This window comes from Mastomys coucha, unplaced genomic scaffold (genome assembly GCF_008632895.1).
Source record: "Mastomys coucha isolate ucsf_1 unplaced genomic scaffold, UCSF_Mcou_1 pScaffold6, whole genome shotgun sequence".
NCBI classification, from domain to species: Eukaryota; Metazoa; Chordata; class Mammalia; order Rodentia; family Muridae; genus Mastomys; species Mastomys coucha.
The window spans coordinates 50,803,559-50,824,302 of record NW_022196912.1 but is presented as its reverse complement, the minus strand read 5'-3'; the positions used below and the strand labels follow the sequence as shown (position 1 = coordinate 50,824,302).

Genomic DNA, 20,744 nt, shown 5'->3' with positions numbered 1-20,744 from the left:
CCAGGGATACACAATAACATGCCTCTGGCTTGCAATTCTTGGTGTAAGACACACCCCCCCAACTTTTTCACACATTTTATTTCATGGTAGTTAGGGGGACACAACTCAGTACATGTGGTCAGAGGAAAACTTGAATGGCCTCCTCTTCCATTGTGTGGGTTCTGGAAACTGAACTCAGGTCATCAGGTTTGGTGAAGATAGATGCCTTTACCCACTGGGCCTTCTTGCTGGTCCAAGACCTCAAATTTCTAAAAGATTGCACCAAATGCCAATTTAAGTTACTGAATCCATGAATCCTTCAATGAATACACCACAGTGATAGAAAGAAGAAATCATTAAATAGCAATTACCTTGGACAATTACTGTATTTGTACAATCTATGTATCAACAAGAACAAATCCATACTGCAGAAAGACTTCTTTATTATTTAATCTAAACAAGATGTCTCTTGTGAAAGTCTGAATTTAAACAAAGAAAACTGATAAAGGGCTCTAAGTGAAATGAACAAAACTGACTTGTTGAAATCACTGTTATACTAAAGTAGGTTTGACCAAAAAGAATGAAATCTGTCCTAAGGCAATCTACAGCAAGACAAATATATTGACTATCTTTTAGTATATTTTTAAGCAATAATGTCACTTCATTCTTGGCTCTGCAATAGCATGTACATCACAACCACAAAGAGGACAAACAGGGCTTCATCTTTCATCACAAGAGAATCACTAGTTTGGTATGGGCTGACACACTGAGCTAACCACTAGACTCACAACAATATAGATACTGGCTGGTATAGATACTGGAACTAAGTTCCCAGTCCATTATGGAGAAAAACACCAAATTGTAAACACAAAAAACAATTTTTTTATTTTAAATACAGTAAATACTATGAGGGAAAAGAACTGGGCACTGCCTTGAGTACTGGGAAAAACTGAACTTGATCTAGCTAAGAGAGTAACAAAAGTCACTCTGAATGAGAATAGAGAAGCGTGAGACAACTGTCAGTGAGTGAAAAGAAACTGCTATTTCTGGGGTGGGGGAGAAAAATGGGTGTAACTACAATTGCCTGGTGACAGCTTTATCTTTACCCAACTCTAGTTAGTTACTTACAGTCTCTTCCAAATTAGACCTCAACCTGTTTTCATCACTGCAGCAAGCACTTTAGCAACAATACAAAAAAGGTGTTTGGCTAGAATGCCTCCACCCTCAATCTCTGATCAAATTTCTCATCCTCACTCTTGCTATCTGATCATCCTGGCCTACCTCTAGCAGGAATCCTAATGAGGGTGTGTAACCTGTGGCCACCCCTTATCTTTCTTCTGTCATAGTTAGCTTCAACTATCAACTTGATAAAAACTTAAGAGTCAATAGGAAAGCTCAACTGTAAAACTATCCAGATCAGATTGGCCTGTGGCCACATTTGTATGGTATTTCTTAACTGATGTGGGAAGACACAGCCATCATGGTGAGTGCCATCATTACACAGGTTGGCCTTACCTATAAAACTAAAGTGAGCTGGCATGCTGGCAAGGATGTGGGGTAAAGAGAACATTCACCCTGTGCTGGTGGGAGGGCAGACTTGTATAGTCACTATGTAAATCAGTATGGTGACTCCTCAGAAAGCTGGAAACATATCTACCTCATATCACTCTTGGACCCTACATCCTACTACAAAGATACTAGCTCATCTATGTTCATTGCTGCTCTATTCAAAATAGCCCAAAACAAAAGACTAGATACCCACCAATAGAAGAATGGATAGTAAAAAATATAATATTCAACCCACTGATCACCCCCCTATTCCTTGACTATAAATTTCCATTTCTCTTTCCCATACTCAGACTTAGTTGTAGTTCTATAATGAAGCTTTATTTTCCCCATTTGAACCATTGCTGAATATAATCCCTTTCTGGAACTTTGCTACACAAATCAGAGAGGATTCTTGTTACAGTAGAATGGAATTAGCATAGAGACACACAACTGGATAATATGCAGAGAGTGTGAGTCTTTGGCATACTTAGTCCTAAAAGTGGTATTTTTCACCAAACACTTCCTTTCACAGTTCAAGGAACTATGCAAAGGAGGAAGCAACAGGATTTTAAGAGCCAAAGGTGATGGATGACTTCAAGGAAACATTATTATCTAGCCACAACAGGACTCATATGATCTCAAAAACTGTGGCCACACACACAAAACCTGTACAGGTTCAAGACAGACAGGTTCCCAGCCCTGAGAAGGGGAAGGGGAAGCAGACACAGAGTCCCAACTGTAACCAAGAAGTTATCTATAACTGATCCTATTGGCAAAGAGAAAAATCTACTTTCTCCCATGGAGTATCACTGGGTATATCAACCACAATTCAGGCAAGGTCCCAGCCCAGGAGTAGCTGGCCAACACAAAACGAACCCAATGATATTTTGTGGATTTCATGTTTATTTTGTCTTACTATATTTCTGTTAGTGTGCTGTGAGATTTTTCTGTGTTTCTTGATTTCTGTTTTGTTTTGTTTTTGAGAGAGACACAAAAAAAGGATCATGAAGTAGGGTAGGTAGGAAGATGTCAGGGAGGAAACATGATAAGAATATATTGTATGGATACTTTTTCAATTTAAAAGGTCTATGTATTATAACCAAAGATTAAAGCACCTAACTCTAATGCAGTTCTCAAAAGTATTGGCCAATGACCTCGGAGAATTCAGCAAAAGGTCCCCAAGGTCATTTTTCCCATTCAAATACTAACCAGGCACAAACCTGCTTAGCTAATGAGATCAGACAAGACTGGTGAGCTCAGGGTAATATAGCCATAAATCCAAATGTTTTTTCATTTACTTTTTATTCTCAGTCTCTAACAAGCATATAGTAAGACTTTTAAAGGAACAAGGTGGCATTTCAGTGATCTATCAGCTAATGGAGTATATTTTTACATACTCATGGCTTAAAATTTCATTTTTGTATTTTATAACATATATATAGTATAGATGAAGAATCACATTTTAAAAAGTTCATTGATACTTCAATAATTATGATGTTTTACTGATCTTGCGGCCAAAGATTTTGAGAACTACTTCGCTAAGTTCCTTTATGTCATTATTTGGTATGAATTTAGGCTTACCCTGACAAAGTATCGCATGATCTTGCTCTGGAAATCTCCAGGAGGTAGCAATAAATATAATAAAACCTCACACAAATCCCTTAGGAATCCTAAAAACAGAAAAAGTAGCTATAATGACATTAGAAAATCTAGAGTATCTATTCTTAATATAAAAAACATTTTTAAGATGGTTCTTGTTTCTAACAGCTTCTTTGCTACTTACACATGTGTTCACTAAATTGTCTTCACTGTTCTCCAAATATGACTGTGCATTAATCAAAGTCCTATCAGTTTGAATCAGTCTTATTAATCATGACAAAACTTAATGACAAAATTGTTTTTCTCTAAGACAGTTTTAAGGGCACAATGTACTTTTCACTTCTATTATGTATTAATTTTCCTTGCATACTTATAAGTTATCTGTGCATGTAAAGATAACCTAGTAATTATTTCAGGAAAACAGCACTTCTACAATTTCAGCATGTAAAAACAATGTATCCATAAACTCTACTAGTATACTGGTTTAAGAAACCTCACCTCACATGCACACTTCATACCACTGCATGTGCTTGTAACTTAACTACTACTTCACACAATTTTTATGAACTGGCAGTAAAACTGAACTTAATAACAAGTATAAACAGGAAAAAATAGAAAAAACAAGAAAGAATAAAATAAGTAAAGGCAAGAAAAGTTAAGCATATTCTCAAAACTGAAGAAAATCCTTTCCAGAACTACTAACTCTTCCTTATTGTTGTTCCCACATGGAAATTTCCTGGGAAACAATTCAACAGCTAATCCCATTGGTAAGAATACATGCCAAGTAGGAAACACCTAATCGTGAGACTAAACTGAAATTAAAAATAAAATCTCTACAAAAATTTGCCTAACTTCTCATCAAGAGGAAATTCTATTTGAAGATTAAGAAACACTTATTCCAGCATCTAGTCAAATAAGTAAAATAGCATATAACAATCTAAACATTTTATTTGAAATTAATTAGAAATGATATTAGGATAACAGGTGTACTCTTAGGGTAGAGATGATAAATTGAAATTACTATTGTTCTTAAAATATGAGTGTTCAGTTATTTAAAGATAACCTTCAGGATGGGAAGAGAATGCAGAAGCTACCTGAAAGAATTACAATAAAACAGTGTTTTCTATACAAAGGTATCCTGTGTAAGAAAAATGCCACCTTGGAATTGCTCTATCCTATGACTGGAATCAAAAGGGTTGTAATAAAAGTAAAACCTTCTTCATCTTTGGGAGAAGTGCACACTAGATCCCGGCAAACATCCTTCTCCATTTCAACTTCAACTTCAAAAAAGGTTTCTACCAGATCCTCTGCTGTACCTAGAACAACAAGAAATAACTGAGAATACACAAAGAAATAAGAGATTTTTAAATCCTGACTTTCAAATGAAATAAAGTCAGTACCTTTTACTTGATCATCTTTCTCTGTTACTCTCTGTTGGGCCTTTCTGAATACTCGTAGGTGAGTGCCAAAATCATCTACAATGCGTGTAGTAAAATAAGGCTGCCAATCTATTTCTTTTGACCTTGTAGAAAAAAAAAAAAAACATTAAACATGCACTGAAAGCAAGCAGCACCTAAAGGATCTCAAATCAGAGGTGAGTCTAGGGACATGCACTGAAAGCAAGCAGCACCTAAAGGATCTCAAATCAGAGGTGAGTCTAGGGATTCACATTGAACCAAAGACCTGTGTTGGTTACACAATAACAATCTGGTTTTAAGAACCATTTAAGTCACAGTTTATGTGAGCAACTTTCAGTTTTATAATGTACAGTGTACTTACTACAGGCTATAAGGTAAATTACTGCATAAAAGGTTCCATCTAAAATGTTTGGAAGAAAAAATATTATACTATTTCATATTTGTTTTTGTTTGTAGGACAATGTCATTTATTACTTAATTTTTCAAATGCCAAAATTAAAAGGCATTTTAAACCCATCTCAATTCATTAAAATATCTGACATTTAAATTAATAAAAACCATCAAATAATGCTATTATTTAATATAGATGATTCAATGCTACTCTAGATTTCCATTTCTCAAAATAGAAATAAAAGGGTGAAAACAGTACACTCTATTTGACTTTCTTAAAATTACATGCAAATCTAACAGAAATTTGATCTACAAAGAATTTCCTACACTAAGAAAAACAACCACACTATTGTTTTTCATTTATACTAGGAGAATACACTAAAAATGTTTAATATCTGTCTTGACAAAAGCAGAAAAGTTAAATAATGAAGTACTTTATAAAATGGTGCATGATAAATATGTAAGGAATGAAATGATTATGAATAGAAACCACTCAACTACACATTCCCAACACAGCTTCCTATGAGACTCTTAATATCAATCACTCTATAAAGTTACAACCAATGCCACATCTCTTTGTTCACACTGTTTACAATACTACTCCCAACAATACTTACTGTAGTAAAAGTATGTGGGTTATTGTGCACGGAGTCTAACAACTAATACTTCCATCTCGTCATTGCTTATGAGGTAACACTCCTTACACTTAAAAGCATATGTCACCAAAAAAGTAAAAAGGGAAAACAATATACCCTAACCTAAACAAACAAGTACATATGCCCCCAGCAACTTATCTGCTTTGACAAAATGGCTGCAAAAATAAGAAAATCAGCCACCCTTGAAACAAGGCGACAGTATTTTTCTTTAGCACAAGGCCAAAAGTATTACACATTATTTTCTTCAAGTGCAAGTTCTGTGTGCCCTCCTCTCTGTGTCTAGTCTAACCAACTTACACCTCAGCATCTCGCTGTTTCTAGGTCTCCCACGCCTAACTTTCTAAATACAGATATACAAAAAAAATAATACAAAATGAAAGCTTTACAAGCTCTGTAACACACACACCATATTGTTATGGTCACACATAAATATATTCTCTCCAATCTTGCATACCTAAACCCTTGCTAATCTTCAACAGTTTTCCTCACTGTCAGCTCTGCAATTCTCAAGCTTAAATGGACTAACTCTTCTAATGTGTCTAGGTGCCACTGAGCAAGCAAGCCCCTCTCCACTCTCTACATATTTCCCTTTGCTCTCCCATGTTTACTTCAAAAGTCCAATTTCAGCATCACACAGAGCTATCTAAAATGGCAATCCTTTATGTATGGTTCGCTTCACTGACTCGTATACACACCACTACTGCCACAAATTAGGTCAGGTTCTCTAGTTACATGTCCTGTTATCACCACACTTTACACTTCTTATTGTACAACTCATAATTAGATATTTTGACTGTTAAAACAAAAACAAATCTCAGGAAAGCAGATTTTCTTTTAATGTCTCTCTATCTACAGTTGTATTCCTCAGTGACTAAATAACATGCTCAGCATCGGTCCAAAATACATGACTTACTGATAGCTCTCTCAGAGCCAAAACACTGTTAATGGGTGCCTGAAGAATAGACGCATGTAACACATAACTACCTGCTTCTTTATTCTTGGTGGTTTAAACAGCACATATACTGAAAAGCTTTCTGTTCACAAGCTACATGTCTTTAAAAGGCAATGAATGTCACTAATCTGTGGGCTGAGATTGCAATGATTAATCACTTTGCTTGTTCCATCAACTCTAGGCAGTGTATAGCCCCTTACTAGTAAAATATAACACCACAACTAATTATTTCTAGAAAACTATTAGACTGGCACATATATCCTTGATGAAAACTCATCAGTTCACTGGCTATGAAATTATGCATATCAGAGAAATCCCAGAATCTATCTTCTCTAAGAATACTTATAGATTTGTAAGTATAATCATACCAACCTAACAATAGCCCTATTGACCAAAATGGCTATTTAATGCACTGTAACACCACATAAGGAACCCAAGGGTTCCACATAAGAAATCTACACTGGGTTCCAATATGTGTGGATGCCAAAGTTCTGAGTTTTCCAAAGGACTTAGATCTCCACATACAATGAGCACAGTCCTTACATGAACACACAAAAAGCAGCACTACCCTTTTAAGGATTGATATGAAGAGCAAGAGTGGAAAGCCTTAATTATGTTCTAATAAAAACAATAAATGAAACCTTAGGTTAAAATATATCTGTCAAGGTACATGGTAGGAAGTATAAAAAAACTGAACATAGGATGTTAAGCATTTCAATAAACACGAGTCTTACTAAAATTTAGTGAAACATTCAGTCTCAACATTTATATTCACAAATGGAAATTCAATAAAAATATAATTTTTGAATATTCACCATTCTATCAGATACAAGGCAAAATACTGCATATTAGTTTCAAAAACACTTCCCAAACACAAGTGGAAACAAATAAATTTCCTTTCAAAGAGGGTCAAGTGTGGTGATGCACTCCTGCTGTTAAAATAAATTAAAATGCAACCTAAAAGAGACATCTGTCTTACACCCTCTTTCTCCAAAGCTTGGGAATCATCAAAGAGGGAGCAAAGCAATCATAAAGAAAGGGAAATCAAGAAGAAAGGGAAGGTCTGCAGCAACAGTATTTGCCAGGCATGACAAAGTCGCAGCACACTGGACCCAGCGCAGCAGGAGCTGCACACATAGGACCTGCCAAGATCAAGCCAGCCACAATTTTGTTTTTAACTTTACAAGAAAGAAAGTCATCTTGGATATCTTTATTACTAATTATTATGTCTTATTGCCTATCTATGGCTATAAAGCAAAATACATAATTTATAAAATGCCATTTTTTCTTTAAATATTTGTAATTAACTATAGTCAGCCATAAACTGAAAATCCAAAAATCACTGCTAATAGTTGCTGTACTTATTATGTCATTGTCATATATATTTACAAAAGTAGGTAAAATGAAACAGCATATACTACATTGCTACATTTCATATATACTTAATGTTTCTTAAAAGACTTAATGGCAGAGCAGGAGAGACAGCTCAGTAGTTCATAGCACTGACTGCTCTTTTGGAGGACCAGAGTTCAATTCCTAGCACCTACAGGGCAGCTCCCAATGGTCTGGAATTCCAGTTTTAAGTAGACTTGATACTCTCTTTTAGCCTCGCTAGGCACCAAGCACATGGTATATATACATAAATTCAGGCAAAATACCCTTAAATATAAAACAATAATTTAAAAAAAATTTAAGCAATGACAAAGGTGTAAACTTCCTTTCTAATGAGACACATAAAAAGTATTTTACTGAATGCCCTTCACCTTTGTCACCACCAGGCAATTTTACCAGAAGACTCCAAAGACTGAGAGAAGTACAGACAAATAAGCATTAACTCCCTGAATGGAGACAGGCTCTCTAGGTCTACCTTGCTATTCTGCTGTACTGGAACTTGCTAGGTAGACCAGACTGGCCTTGAACTCACAGAAATCCCCCTGCCTCTGCCTCCTGAGTACTGGGATTATAGATGTGCACTACCATGCCCCATGGGAAAGTTTGGTCAATAATAAAGTACAAGCAACCTTATTTTAAAACAGAGGAAGGGTATGCCTAGGCATCTCCTTAGTGTTGATATACAATAGCTAGTAAGCCTATGAGAAGAGATTCAATGATAGCTTTCAGAGAAATGCCAAGCAAAACCAAAATGCAATGCTATCTCACTCCTACTAGGGAGCTATAATCAAAACTGATGGGCATACAACTGTCAACAAAGAGAGAAAAATATTAAGTTTCACACACTGCTAATAAGAATGTAACACAATGCAAACACTTCTAATAAATTTGTATTTACTCAAGATATTAAATATAACTGAGGTATTAAATATAATTTAGATATATGCCCAAGAGAAATAAAAATAACTATTCATGTAAATAATGGGATCATTATATTCTATAAGTCTACTTTTCTACTTATCTTTTAGTTAAAATTTCCCTTTCATTTGGAAGTTGTTTTCTTGTTGTAATACAACATATTTGAAGTTTTTTCTATGTAACTATAAGTCCAACTTACCTAGTAGCAAACTGAATTAGTGCATTTTGAAGAGTTTGCCTAATTTCAAGAAGAAATGATTCATCATCGCTTAATGTATAATACCAGTACTGGACATAATCCCTCAAGGAAAACTGGATAACCTAAAACAAAACATTACAAAAAAACAAGTTTTTAGGATTTAAAAACTAACAGAAGCAAAAGGAAATGAAAATTAAGACTTATATTCTTCTATACATCTTAAATTGTGATAATAAATTCCTATCTTCATTATAAAAATGTCATATTAAAAGCCATTATAAAAAATGTTTTGAAACCCCAACCCATTCACTTCTAATTTTTAAGCAAATTAAAACATTATCTAAAGACTACCTACATTCAGAGAGTTTGAAAAGATTCTGGAGTTTGGAAAACATTTTCAGACCTGGAATATGCTGAAGAGTTCAACTCAGTTCAAATGGATGAGATGTAAATAATGCTAACAGGCATTAATAGAAACAAGTGTTTTGAAGATGCCCTCATCAGATGCATTGTAATCTAATTACAAAAACTAACTTAATTCTATTAATACCTTTAATGCAAACCAGTGCCATTAGTCCATAAGATCAAGATTATGATTTCTGTCATGTAAGTTAATGATGGGTTCATTTATAAAAATTAAAAGTTTAAACTATAGATTATTTAAAGTGATTACATAATCAAAACATCATCAAAAATATCTGTGAGGGGATATCATTATCTAATTCTAATTTACATTTTAACCAAATAAGAGATAGCAATTTTAAGGAATAAAAATAACTCAAAAGTTTAATTTACCTAACCAAGGTAAATTAAATTGTTTAAGACTGACACATTAATATTTTAAATTATAAAATTAAGAATATTAGATGGCAGCAATTTTTTTTTCTAATCTAGAGTTAACCCATAATAGCTATCTCATTAAATAAACCACCTCATTATAGGTACCTAGTAAATAGAATTACTAAGTACAAAATTCAAAACTAGCATTATTATAAAATTTTAGGACACTGCTTAAATACCTAAGAGGTGTACCTTAGTATTTGCCAAAGAAACATACATCAAATACAATAGATGGAATTGAAATACCACATACTGAAACTCACTTGCTGGAGAGGCTCATCAATTATATTGGCACCCGTCAATCTTCTGTCAATCTTTATAGTCCTGGCTTCTCGTTTCATTTCTTCTAAGCACTTAAGGGAAACCGTGATCTGTTACTGAATAGCTCCTTGATTTCAGATCTCTCCAATTTGCTTCAAATTGATTTGTTATTAATACTTCCCTATATTTTCCAGCCATTAAATAATTTAATAAAATAAGCATAAGCCATATTTGATTTCTCGGGGCAATAAAATTAGATGTCTGGGGGAAAATGCTATTAATTTTTATGTTACATTAGCAAATGTTTTCAAACAAAAAGTTGTGGAAACAGAAAAGAATGGTAATTGCCATTGTTCAACCAAACCTTCAAACTATGCAATTAAGATTTATGATCTGTCAATTTACTGTCTTTACTGATACTCTAAGTTTTTCTTGCTTTTCTAGCTACCAAGAGCATACAATCAAACAAATTTATTTTAAAGTTGGTTTTAATTAGAGACAATTTTGAACAACAAGGAAATCATAGTTCTCTACTTTTTAGCAGTCATCAGAACGATCACTATGTTGGGAATAGAGAAAAATGAACTAGGAGTCTCTGAACTAAATCTAAAAAATCAATATATAGTCATACACCAAATAACATTTCAGTAACTATGGGAAAAGCAGCTGAGAAATTCCTATCACCAGTGAAGAAGCAGAAGAAAAGGAAACTACAGATGACATGAAAGTGAAACACACACACACAAAAGACAATTTACAGACTAAAGTTTAGCAGAAGTTTTAAAGATTTCTACAAGCTCCCTTAAAAAACTTGAAAGCAAAAACCCTAACACTAAAATGGTTTTATTAGACTGCTTTCTTGTTTGCTTGCTTGCTTTCTTGCTTTGTTTTTTGTTTTGTTTGGGATAGGATCTCGCCATATAATCTTGCCTAGCCTAGAACTCACCATATAGATCAAACTGTCCTCAAACACAAAGATCCACCTGCTTGTGCCTCCCAAATGCTGAGATTAAAGGAGTATCCCACCACAAAAAGGTTAGACCATAATTTCTTTGCTTCTTTTCCATTTTGATTATGCCAATATTTATCACTGCACTGGGGTGGTCAGAGTATTTAGTACTGAAACATACTAAGCAGTGTGTTGTCTAGAGCAAGATTACATACCCTAGGTAGGCAATAGGCTATACCATTCAGGTTTGCTTCTGCACATTGTATGATACTAATAAAATCCCTTAACAATGTTTGCTTAGAATGCAAACTTATTGTTAAAGAATGCACAACTATGTTTAAAAGACATTTTTAAGTATAATATTAACCAATAAGGATTTTTTTCATAAACTATATTTACAAATCACACATTTAATAACAAGTGAAAACTTATAAATTATAAAAACATAACTATCTTGACTTTATCACCATGTAAAATCTTAATTCTTAAAATGTTTCCTATTCTTTGTTATGCATTTTCTAAATGAATGAAAACTATAGACAGCTAAGAAAAGGCCTAATTCCTTATAGTTTTATAAACAAAATCAAAGCATACGTAGTGATAAAAGTTCTAAAGGAACAGGAAACAAGAAGTTCAGGTACGGGCCCGGGCAGTGGTGGCGTACACCTTTAATCCCACCACTTGGGAGGCAGAGGCAGGTGGATTTCTGAGTTCGAGGCCAGCCTGGTCTACAGAGTGAGTTCCAGGACAGCCAGGGCTATACAGAGAAACCCTGTCTTGAAAAAAAAAAAAAGAAGTTCAGGTAAGTAAGTATTACATCTAGCTGTACTACTCCAAGGTATTCATCTTTGGAAAGTCAGGTGAATATTCAGAGATAGGTGCACAGTGCTGTTTACTGCAGCACTACTCACAAGATCCAAGACAAAATCACCACAAAAATGAGTAAGGCAGTACAGGCATGCAAGGAAGTATTACTGTGCCATAAAGAAGAATGAAATCAGGACACTTGCAGAAAAATGGATGCATCTTGAAGACAATGTATTAAGCAAAATAAGCCAAACAACAAATGACAAAGGTTTCATGGTTTCTCTCATACCTAGATAGCAACAGACAACCTGAGAGTGTAGGGGGACTATGAGGATAAGGACTGAACTGGGGAAGAGGGAAAGACAAAGAAAGTAGGCCAAATTGAGTGTGATCAAAGCATGTTTATACAGAAATTTTATACTGAGCCCACTAATATGTATAATTAATATGCACTAATTATAATAAACAGTTTGAAGAAAACAGTTGTAAAATGTGTAAATGACACGACAGCTGATGGATATAAAACAGAATGGTGTGGAATTCTTTCACTTCTATAATATAACCTGATACTGTATATTACTTACTTATTCATCTACATTTTAGTATTAATATGACTGCAAGCTTAAATTATTGGCATCAATTTCAAACCACATGAGACCCAAATCTCACAAAACTTGAAGGTATAGCAACTATGAAATCTATGTACCCACAGAACTCAATATCTATTTCATTTATAAAACCTGATACTTTAATATAAAAATAGCATTACTCATGATAGCTTAACTGCAAACTACGCTTTTCAAAGTAATTAAACAAAAAATGTACATTTTCTGTGATTCCTATTCAATTTATTTCACTCAAACCAAATAGTCATTGACATTCTTATAAATTATATAAATGAGTTTGATATTAAGACAGGAAAACAAATTAAGCAAACAAAATTCTATCTTTTCCTCACATTTGCTTTCCCATTTGTTTACATATAATACTAAGAAAGTTTTCAAGATAGTGCTTAAGATCTCAGTAAGTTCTCAGTAAGATCAAGCAGCTCCCATTAATATGTACATACCCTTGCAAATGACAGCCTTGCTTGGCCATACACATGGTTACACTGATTGCTGCAAAGAACTGTATTGTGGGCTTCACATTCCTTTACACCACCTACCTTAGGAACCCCAGATGATGTTGGAGGAAGAAATGAGTGTTCACACTGCTCTAGGTATTTTTCTGAGTTAGTTTTCCCATACAGAAGAGTAACCACTAAACCCCTATGGGGGAAAAAAGTAATTATAGATTAAAAAACAAAATACTTTCTATACTTTATCATATTTATTACTAAATATACTTCTTGGGCTTTATGGCTTAGCATTTCTTAAAACTTAGTTCTTGAAATTTCAAAAGTCAAGGTTGGCAGATTTTTGTTAGGCTCTGACTTAACAGCTAGAGAAGTATTCAGTGAATTACAAAGTGTTTTTCAAAGTTTACTCAACTTTTACTTTTAAAACCTTCAGTCCCAAGAAAAATGGAGTATGCCTTTAATCCTAACACTCAGAAAAAGAGAAGGGTAAGCAGATCTCTGTGCATTTGAGGCCAGCCAGGGTAGTGTAGAGAGACCTTGTGTCAAAAGACCAAAAACCAAAGCAAAACAAGGGGGAAAAGGGAGGAAGGTCAACACAGAAAGGAGCGGGGGAGGTAAAATTACACTGATGATGTCTAAGAAAGTCATAAGGAATCATATTATTATCTATTTGTCTAAAATTATATACAATACATATAAACATCTGTGTGTGGTGTGTTTGTCTTCAGAATTTTCGATACATATCGTCTGTAGATGATCTGCCCTTGTGTTTTGGTTCTATGTATCAGTTTAATTTGATTATTAGGAACACTTAAAAATACAATAAAGTAATTGTTTAAACTTGTACTCTTAAGATCATGATTGATAAAACACTAATCTTAGCCTATGATACAACAATAGGAAAGCAAGTTCAAAGAGCACTTATAATTATAAACTAGTTAATTCTTTTAGCTGATGCTTAAGTACAACAAGAAGCTACAATTGGCTAGAGGATAGCTAAAGCACTAAGGGTTTGACTCACAATCAAAACTAGGGGCTACAAATTATTAAATAATCCATCTAGCTGGGCATGGTGCATGCCTTTAATCCCAAGCACTTGGGAGGCAAGCTCAAGGCCAGCCTGATCTACAAGCAAATTCCAGGACAGCCAAGGCTACACAGAGCAACTCTGTCTTGGGAAAAAAGAAAAAAAGATAGGTAAATGAATAAACAAATACCCACACAATAAATACAGCAAATGTCCTGAAATAATACTGGCATTACCCCATGATTTAACAACAATCATCCTTGTGCTTCCCCTGTCAAAGTGTTTTTCTTAAGATTGCAAATAAATAATTAGCTTTAACTGTAAGAAAAAAAGTCTATATCATCATCATTTTAGATGAATACACTACAGAACACTTTAAAACTTAAGTTCTTTTATCAAAGAGCCATATGGGTTGTTCACAGGAAAATATATTCCTTTCAAATGTGCACTTTAAGTAACTAGCAATACATCTTTAAAATTTTAAGAAAATGCAAAGCCAAACTAGCAAATGACTTTGAATTTATAAAATATCATCACTTGACTCTAAAAATATCTATCTTGTTGCTTAAATTTACAATGCATTGAATAATACAAAGTTTCACTGAAGGGACAGTCAGTCTGCATAATCAAGGTCATAAAAAGAGAAGACACAATTCAGAAAATTACGACCATGGTAACCATAATGAAACATTCTGAGAATTTCTCTTCAACTGGGTTACAGGGGAAACAAAAGACCCTTATTATGTCAGGGAGCCCCAACAGGATCAATGGGCTAGTAGAGAATCACACTAGTTCACAGTACAGCATTAGTTTGGAATCTCACACTTCATCCTGCAACTACAAACATTATTTAAAGAGGTTTTACTAACTTCACCACACCTTCCAATAATCTATCTTTACCTATAACCTTTATAGAATTCTAAGTATCAAACCATCTTTGGAAATTATTCCTTGATAAATTAGCAAAATCAGAAAAAGATCAATAAACTTGTAGTAACTCGGTAGTGAGTAGATAGTCACCCTTCCATTTATCAAATTCTGTATGTATTTTACTGTTAAGAAATCCTTGTCAAGTGGGGCAGTGGTGGCACATTAAGTTTAATTCCAGTATTCCAGGGGCAGAGACAGGTAGATCTCTGAGTTCGAGACCAGCCTGTTTGAGTTCCAGGGCAAGCAGGGCTACAAAGAAACCCAGTTTCAGAAAGAGAAAGACTGCAGGGAGAAGGGAGAGGAAGAGAGGAAAAGGGAGGGGGAAATGGAGAGGGAGAAGGAGAGGGAGAGAGGGTGGGGGAGAGGAAGAGGGGGAGAGAAGAAGAGAAGGGGGAAGAGGAAGAGAGTGTGGGGGAGAGGGAGAAGGGAACGGGGAGTGGGAGAGAGAGAGAAAGAGAGAGAGATCCTACTTATTGTACTCTCACCTTCATCTCTAAGGCTACAATCTCCTCTCAAAGGAGGGGAGAGGAGGGGAGGGAGAGGGAGGGAGAGAGATTCTACTTACTGACCTTCCTCTCTAAGGCTACAATTTCCTCTCTTTCCAAAGTAGTAGGAAATATTTTTAAATACTTTTCCTTTGGTCTTGAAAAAGGGCTTATTTTAATTATAAAATTAGTAGAATCTCTACCTTTCAGACTCTTAAAGTCTAGAAAAGCATCTCTTTATGAAAAGTAATCTTTCTAGTCAGTAAAAGCAGTCTTAACTCTGTGGTGTAAAGTGCAACCCTGCAACTCAGTGTAGTTAGAGATATCTTCTGGCTTTGGACGGCACATTTGGTTTCAGACATGTTTTCATTAAAGATATTCTGAACTCTGTGTCACCTGACTCCTGTGGCTGAAATAGGTTTAAGTATCTCAGTTCAAGATACTGTATCTAGGTAATTACCAAGAAAATATTGAATCTAACAAAAATATAGTTTTGTGGCAGAACTGCTCAGTAAATAATGGTGTGCTCCCTAGAAAACAGCCACCCACGACTTTCAATGTGTACATACACATACACTGCAAGTCCACCTCCAGGACAGGCTAGCTAGCAGACATCTCCAGAAGCCATCCCTTCATCTCACACATGTCCTAGTTTACCTGCTCACTCAGTCAGCTAAAGCCACCTCAAACTGTATGTTCAAAAAGCCATCCAGATGGAGGTTTCAAAAAGTATTAGGAAGTTTACACTGTATACTAATTACATAAAATGGACTTGATAAGCACAAGCACAAGTCAACAACAAAATACTTTCTAGCTGAGCTACACTGGACAGTGTTTCACAGGCATTCCACCATCTAGACTTTCTTTATAATTCTATATCTAATACCAACTGTCATGTGTACAAAGCTATAACATAGTTTGGCTGGAACCTTCTTTGTAAATGTTTATAATTTGAGGGAAATTACAATACTATAAATCAAGTAACCATAAAAAGAAAACTATAAAAGCAAGTATTCATCTGAACTGTCTAGACCAAAGTAATAACATTCATCTGAAGGCACAATGATTATTTGACATCTAATCAATGAAATAGTATCCCCTTTAATATAAAACTAGATGTGTTATCTCAGTTGATCATAGTTTACCAATAAATAATAAAATTCTAACTTTAAATCAAGAATATTAATTTTTATATTATAAAATAAATTTTCATGCTAAGTAATTAAAACTTCATTTTAAAAGATAACCACCACATACAAAAGGATATCTTAATTTTACTTGAATTTTTATAAACTTTGATAACAGAATTTTAAAAATAGCATTCACAAATAAATCATATTCCTAGTTCTCATAGTCAATTTATTTCTATTTTAACAAAATCTCAAACACATAAAATTATAAAATTTTCATTGACATACTTACCCTCCCACAAAGCAGAGGATATAAAATGCCAAATAAAATATTACAAAGGGTCCAAAGGTTATTAGAAAAAGGACAATGCCAAGGCTTCCCCATCCCCATATGGATAGACTGGCCTGAAATAAAGCAAAGGAACAAAAGGGGGGAACGTAAATAAAAACAAAAGAAAGAATTCTTCATATAAATTAGGAAAAAAACTTTTCAGTAGTTTTTAATTTCTCCTTTTGAATGTCAATGATTTAAAATTTTTCATTTTACATATTTATGGTATATTTTAATAAGCATTAAAGTATATACTTTTGGAATGAAATATATCCTTGGACTTAATTTCCAAGAAACAATACTCAAGAAATTTACAGAGATCATCAATAAATACTGAGGGGAAAAAAGTAGTAATGCAAAGTTGCAATAAGAGATAGTTATACAAATTATTGAATGAAAACTTGCATAAGAAATAAAGTATTACAAGATAATTGAATATTTATATTTGTAAAAGCATATAGAAAAGTATTAGGATAAATGACTAGTTTACAAAGTTATTTATAATACTTTAAAATTAAATCTCAAGAACTATTAACATAAACATTTTTAATTAAAAATTCAATGTACATTATATTACTGAAAATTAGATTTATATTGTATCCAAGTACTACACAGAAACTCAAAATATACTTGAGAAAACTCCAATTTCCATCACCAAAGCTAGCCACAAGTTTAACAAAATATGTCCAAAACCTCCATCGTTTAAAAGAAAAAAAAAACTAGTTATAGAGAAACATGCTGTTTTATACAGTAAAAGTATTCCTTTGTTAAAAGCAAACTGGATTTTAGCAATTTAAGTCTTAATGAACAAATAAAGATATTCAATTCAAATCGTTTCTCCATAAATTTGCTATGCACTGTGATATACACAAAGATGGTATCTGTCTCACTCCTGTTACCAAGAAGAACAGAGAAGACTGTCTTATAAGACAAAACAATTAGACACTAAACCAAATGAAAGAAAGGAAGAAAGAAAGAAAGAAAGAAAGAAAGAAAATAAAGCATGAATTACAAGATGTTACACTAAACAAAATTAATGCCAAAAAAAAAAAACCACAGCACAGATAATACATATTGTTGATTATGAATGAAAGGGTTTTATATAGTCATTCACCAGTCACTGACTCCTTCGTATGTAGTCAAACACAGCTCAAGGTGCTGATATTCTAAGGACTAAAGCACAACTTTGTAAAGAAGCACAGGCATACATGTTTATATGGCCCTACATGTTTACATTCTCAAGAGAGTAAACACAAATGAGTGAAAACAGTTTATCAGATAGGACAGCTCCTCCAGAGAAAACAAGCAGCTAAGACACAGAAGGCTCTTTCACAATGACTTAGGAAGAATTTATTTATGATTTTTTCTATGGGAAAAATATTGAATTTTTATTTATGCATATTCTTTTGTAGGTTCTTCATCAGAGTATTTTTGCCATCACCACCTCCCTGCTTCCTTCCAGTAGTAGCCCAACTATTGCTCAGTTTTATTTTGATTATCCTGGCCACTGACATCTTTTAGCCAGAGGCAGAATGGTCATAAGTTAAAGTAGGACAGTGGTTGGAAGTAAAGCAAAAAGCACCCTTGTCCCGTTGATCATCACTAGACCCAACATATAGCACTGATATCTCACCATAGTACTGCCAGATGCCTCCAACAAGCAACATTCTGTCTCCCAAGGTCCACCCAAACTGTTTAATAACTTCCCCCAAGAGTTCTGGCAAACTCCCCAGAAAGGCGAAAGTAGACATGGTAAAGGTATTACTCAGCCCACCATCTCTAGTGTACACAGATTGATGCTTGTTAGTTTCAGAACTAAATAACTTGTTGATTAATGATATATCATAAGTTTTTAAAACAGTAAAATGGCTATCCCAGCTTGGAAGATAAGAGAGCCTTCTCATACACTTATTCACCAGGCTATTTAGTTCAAATTATATATATATATATCTCCTATTTAGTCTTATGTTTGAATTATATCTTTCTCAATTAAATAGATTTTCAAGGGGCTGGCAAGATGGCTCACTGATAAACATTCCTGCTGCCAAGCCTGCAGACCTGAGTTCCTATCTGGGACAATATGAGAAGAACCAACTCCTGCATATTGAACTCTTCACATGCACACAGTGAGATGTGTATACACACAATATAAAAAATAAATACATAAATACATATGTAATATTTGATTTAAAACATAAAATTTCAAAGTAATAACAATTAATTGTATTAATTACTAAGATTAATTAACAAAACAATTAATTACCAAGGATGACAAAATCTGTCTTAAATCTCAAGTTTTCTGTAATGGGGGTAGTGTGTGTGTGTGTGTGTGTGTGTGTGTGTATATAAAGTCTAGACAAGCTCAAATGCTAAAATGCTAAGCAATTCTGTTTAGACTCTTAGTAAGTATGCATCCCCACACCCTCAAGTTTTCAGATTCTTCCATGTCTAACAGTAAATCAATAATACTTCTTACACATAAGAAAAAGTCTATAATGTTTTGCTTGATTAAAGAAAGAATTTTTTTTGTTTTGTCCTGTTTTGTTTTGTTTGGGTATGCTAGCTTGTTTTATTATTTGTTCTTTGCAATTTCATTATGTGTATATATGCATGCTTTGGTCATTTTCTGCAATGCCAGGTGTCTAACCCTCGGAACATGAGCTTCTTACACTCTAGGCAAAATTTTTAAATTTTAAATTTTTAAACAAAAATTTAAATCCTACAGACTAACAAAATTAAGCCATGTCCAATTAAGTCAAGAAATCATTTGTTTGGGTGTTAATTTCTTACAACTATCTACTAATTTCAAATTAAAAATTCCTTATTGAAACACAACAGAACAGTGCATTATTAAAAAATATTTTTTCATTAAAAAATTTATCTAATGCTAGTTAATCTAGTTAAACAGTTATAATTCTAATAACTTCCTAAAATGGTCAAGGATAGTAAAATTTAGGATAATTTTGGCTATGTCAAAAATCTTCATGAACTCAGACAAGTATCACCTAAAAAGGATACCAAAAAAAGAAAGAAATCTACATTTACATTAAAAAAATCCTTCAGATATTATCATTTTCTTTGCTAAATTCACAATGCAATACTGAAATATGCATGCTGATTTATCCTCGAATCATTCACAACTCAAGGCTGGACACCTTTAAGGTTAACACAGGCTTCTCTAGCTTCAAGTGCCTACACTGCAGAATCACAGCATGTGTAGCTGAGGTAGGGCCAGCATGTTTTTTCCTAACACACTGTCAGAATGGTTTATACTTCAGACCAAATTATATAGTTATAAATCTTCCTAACTCCAGATCCAGAAAACATTATCTATGATTCTAAACTCTAAAAGGCTCTGAAAATCAAACTGTACTAAGAACTGTACATACTACTTAATTTTTTCCTTGGAATAACTTAGAAAATGGTCAAGTAGAGGTGTACACTAAAACAAAATGTCCCATGGGCTCTGGAGTTAAACGACTGGAGCTCAAACTCCAACTATACTATTGGTTAGTTATGTAATCATCACATGTTCACATTCCTTCATCCAGTTATGTGTTACTGTAAGGAACAAACAAATGAGCCTAGGCCCCATTGGCCAACTTTAACTCAATCATTATCATTTCTATTTCAATGATAAAGAGCAGCTGGAGATATATGTAGCTCAGTTGGTAAGTTTTTGCCCAGCACACAGGAAATTCTGGGTATGGTCCTCAGCACAGTGTACAACCAGGTGAAGTGTTACATGCCTGTAATCCAGCACTCCAGTGGTAATCCTCAGCTACAACGAGTTCATGGAAAAATTGGGCTACATGAGACCTTGCCTCAGAGAGAGAGAAAGAGAGAGAGAGAGAG

General features: G+C 34.1%; 1 protein-coding gene across 3 annotated transcripts in view; it reads right to left on the bottom strand.

The window, feature by feature from the left end:
* Positions 1–20,744, bottom strand: part of Snx13 (sorting nexin 13) — a 106,635-nt gene that overhangs the window by 50,704 nt on the left and 35,187 nt on the right. For all 3 annotated transcript variants that reach the window (XM_031357455.1, XM_031357456.1, XM_031357457.1), the window contains exons 2-8: positions 16,851–16,963; positions 13,074–13,176; positions 10,155–10,244; positions 9,052–9,173; positions 4,527–4,648; positions 4,341–4,442; positions 3,109–3,197 (exon numbers count right to left, since the gene is read on the bottom strand). In XM_031357455.1, the coding sequence (XP_031213315.1) occupies positions 3,109–3,197; positions 4,341–4,442; positions 4,527–4,648; positions 9,052–9,173; positions 10,155–10,244; positions 13,074–13,176; positions 16,851–16,963 (741 nt within the window). The remainder of the gene's footprint in view (positions 1–3,108; positions 3,198–4,340; positions 4,443–4,526; positions 4,649–9,051; positions 9,174–10,154; positions 10,245–13,073; positions 13,177–16,850; positions 16,964–20,744) is intronic.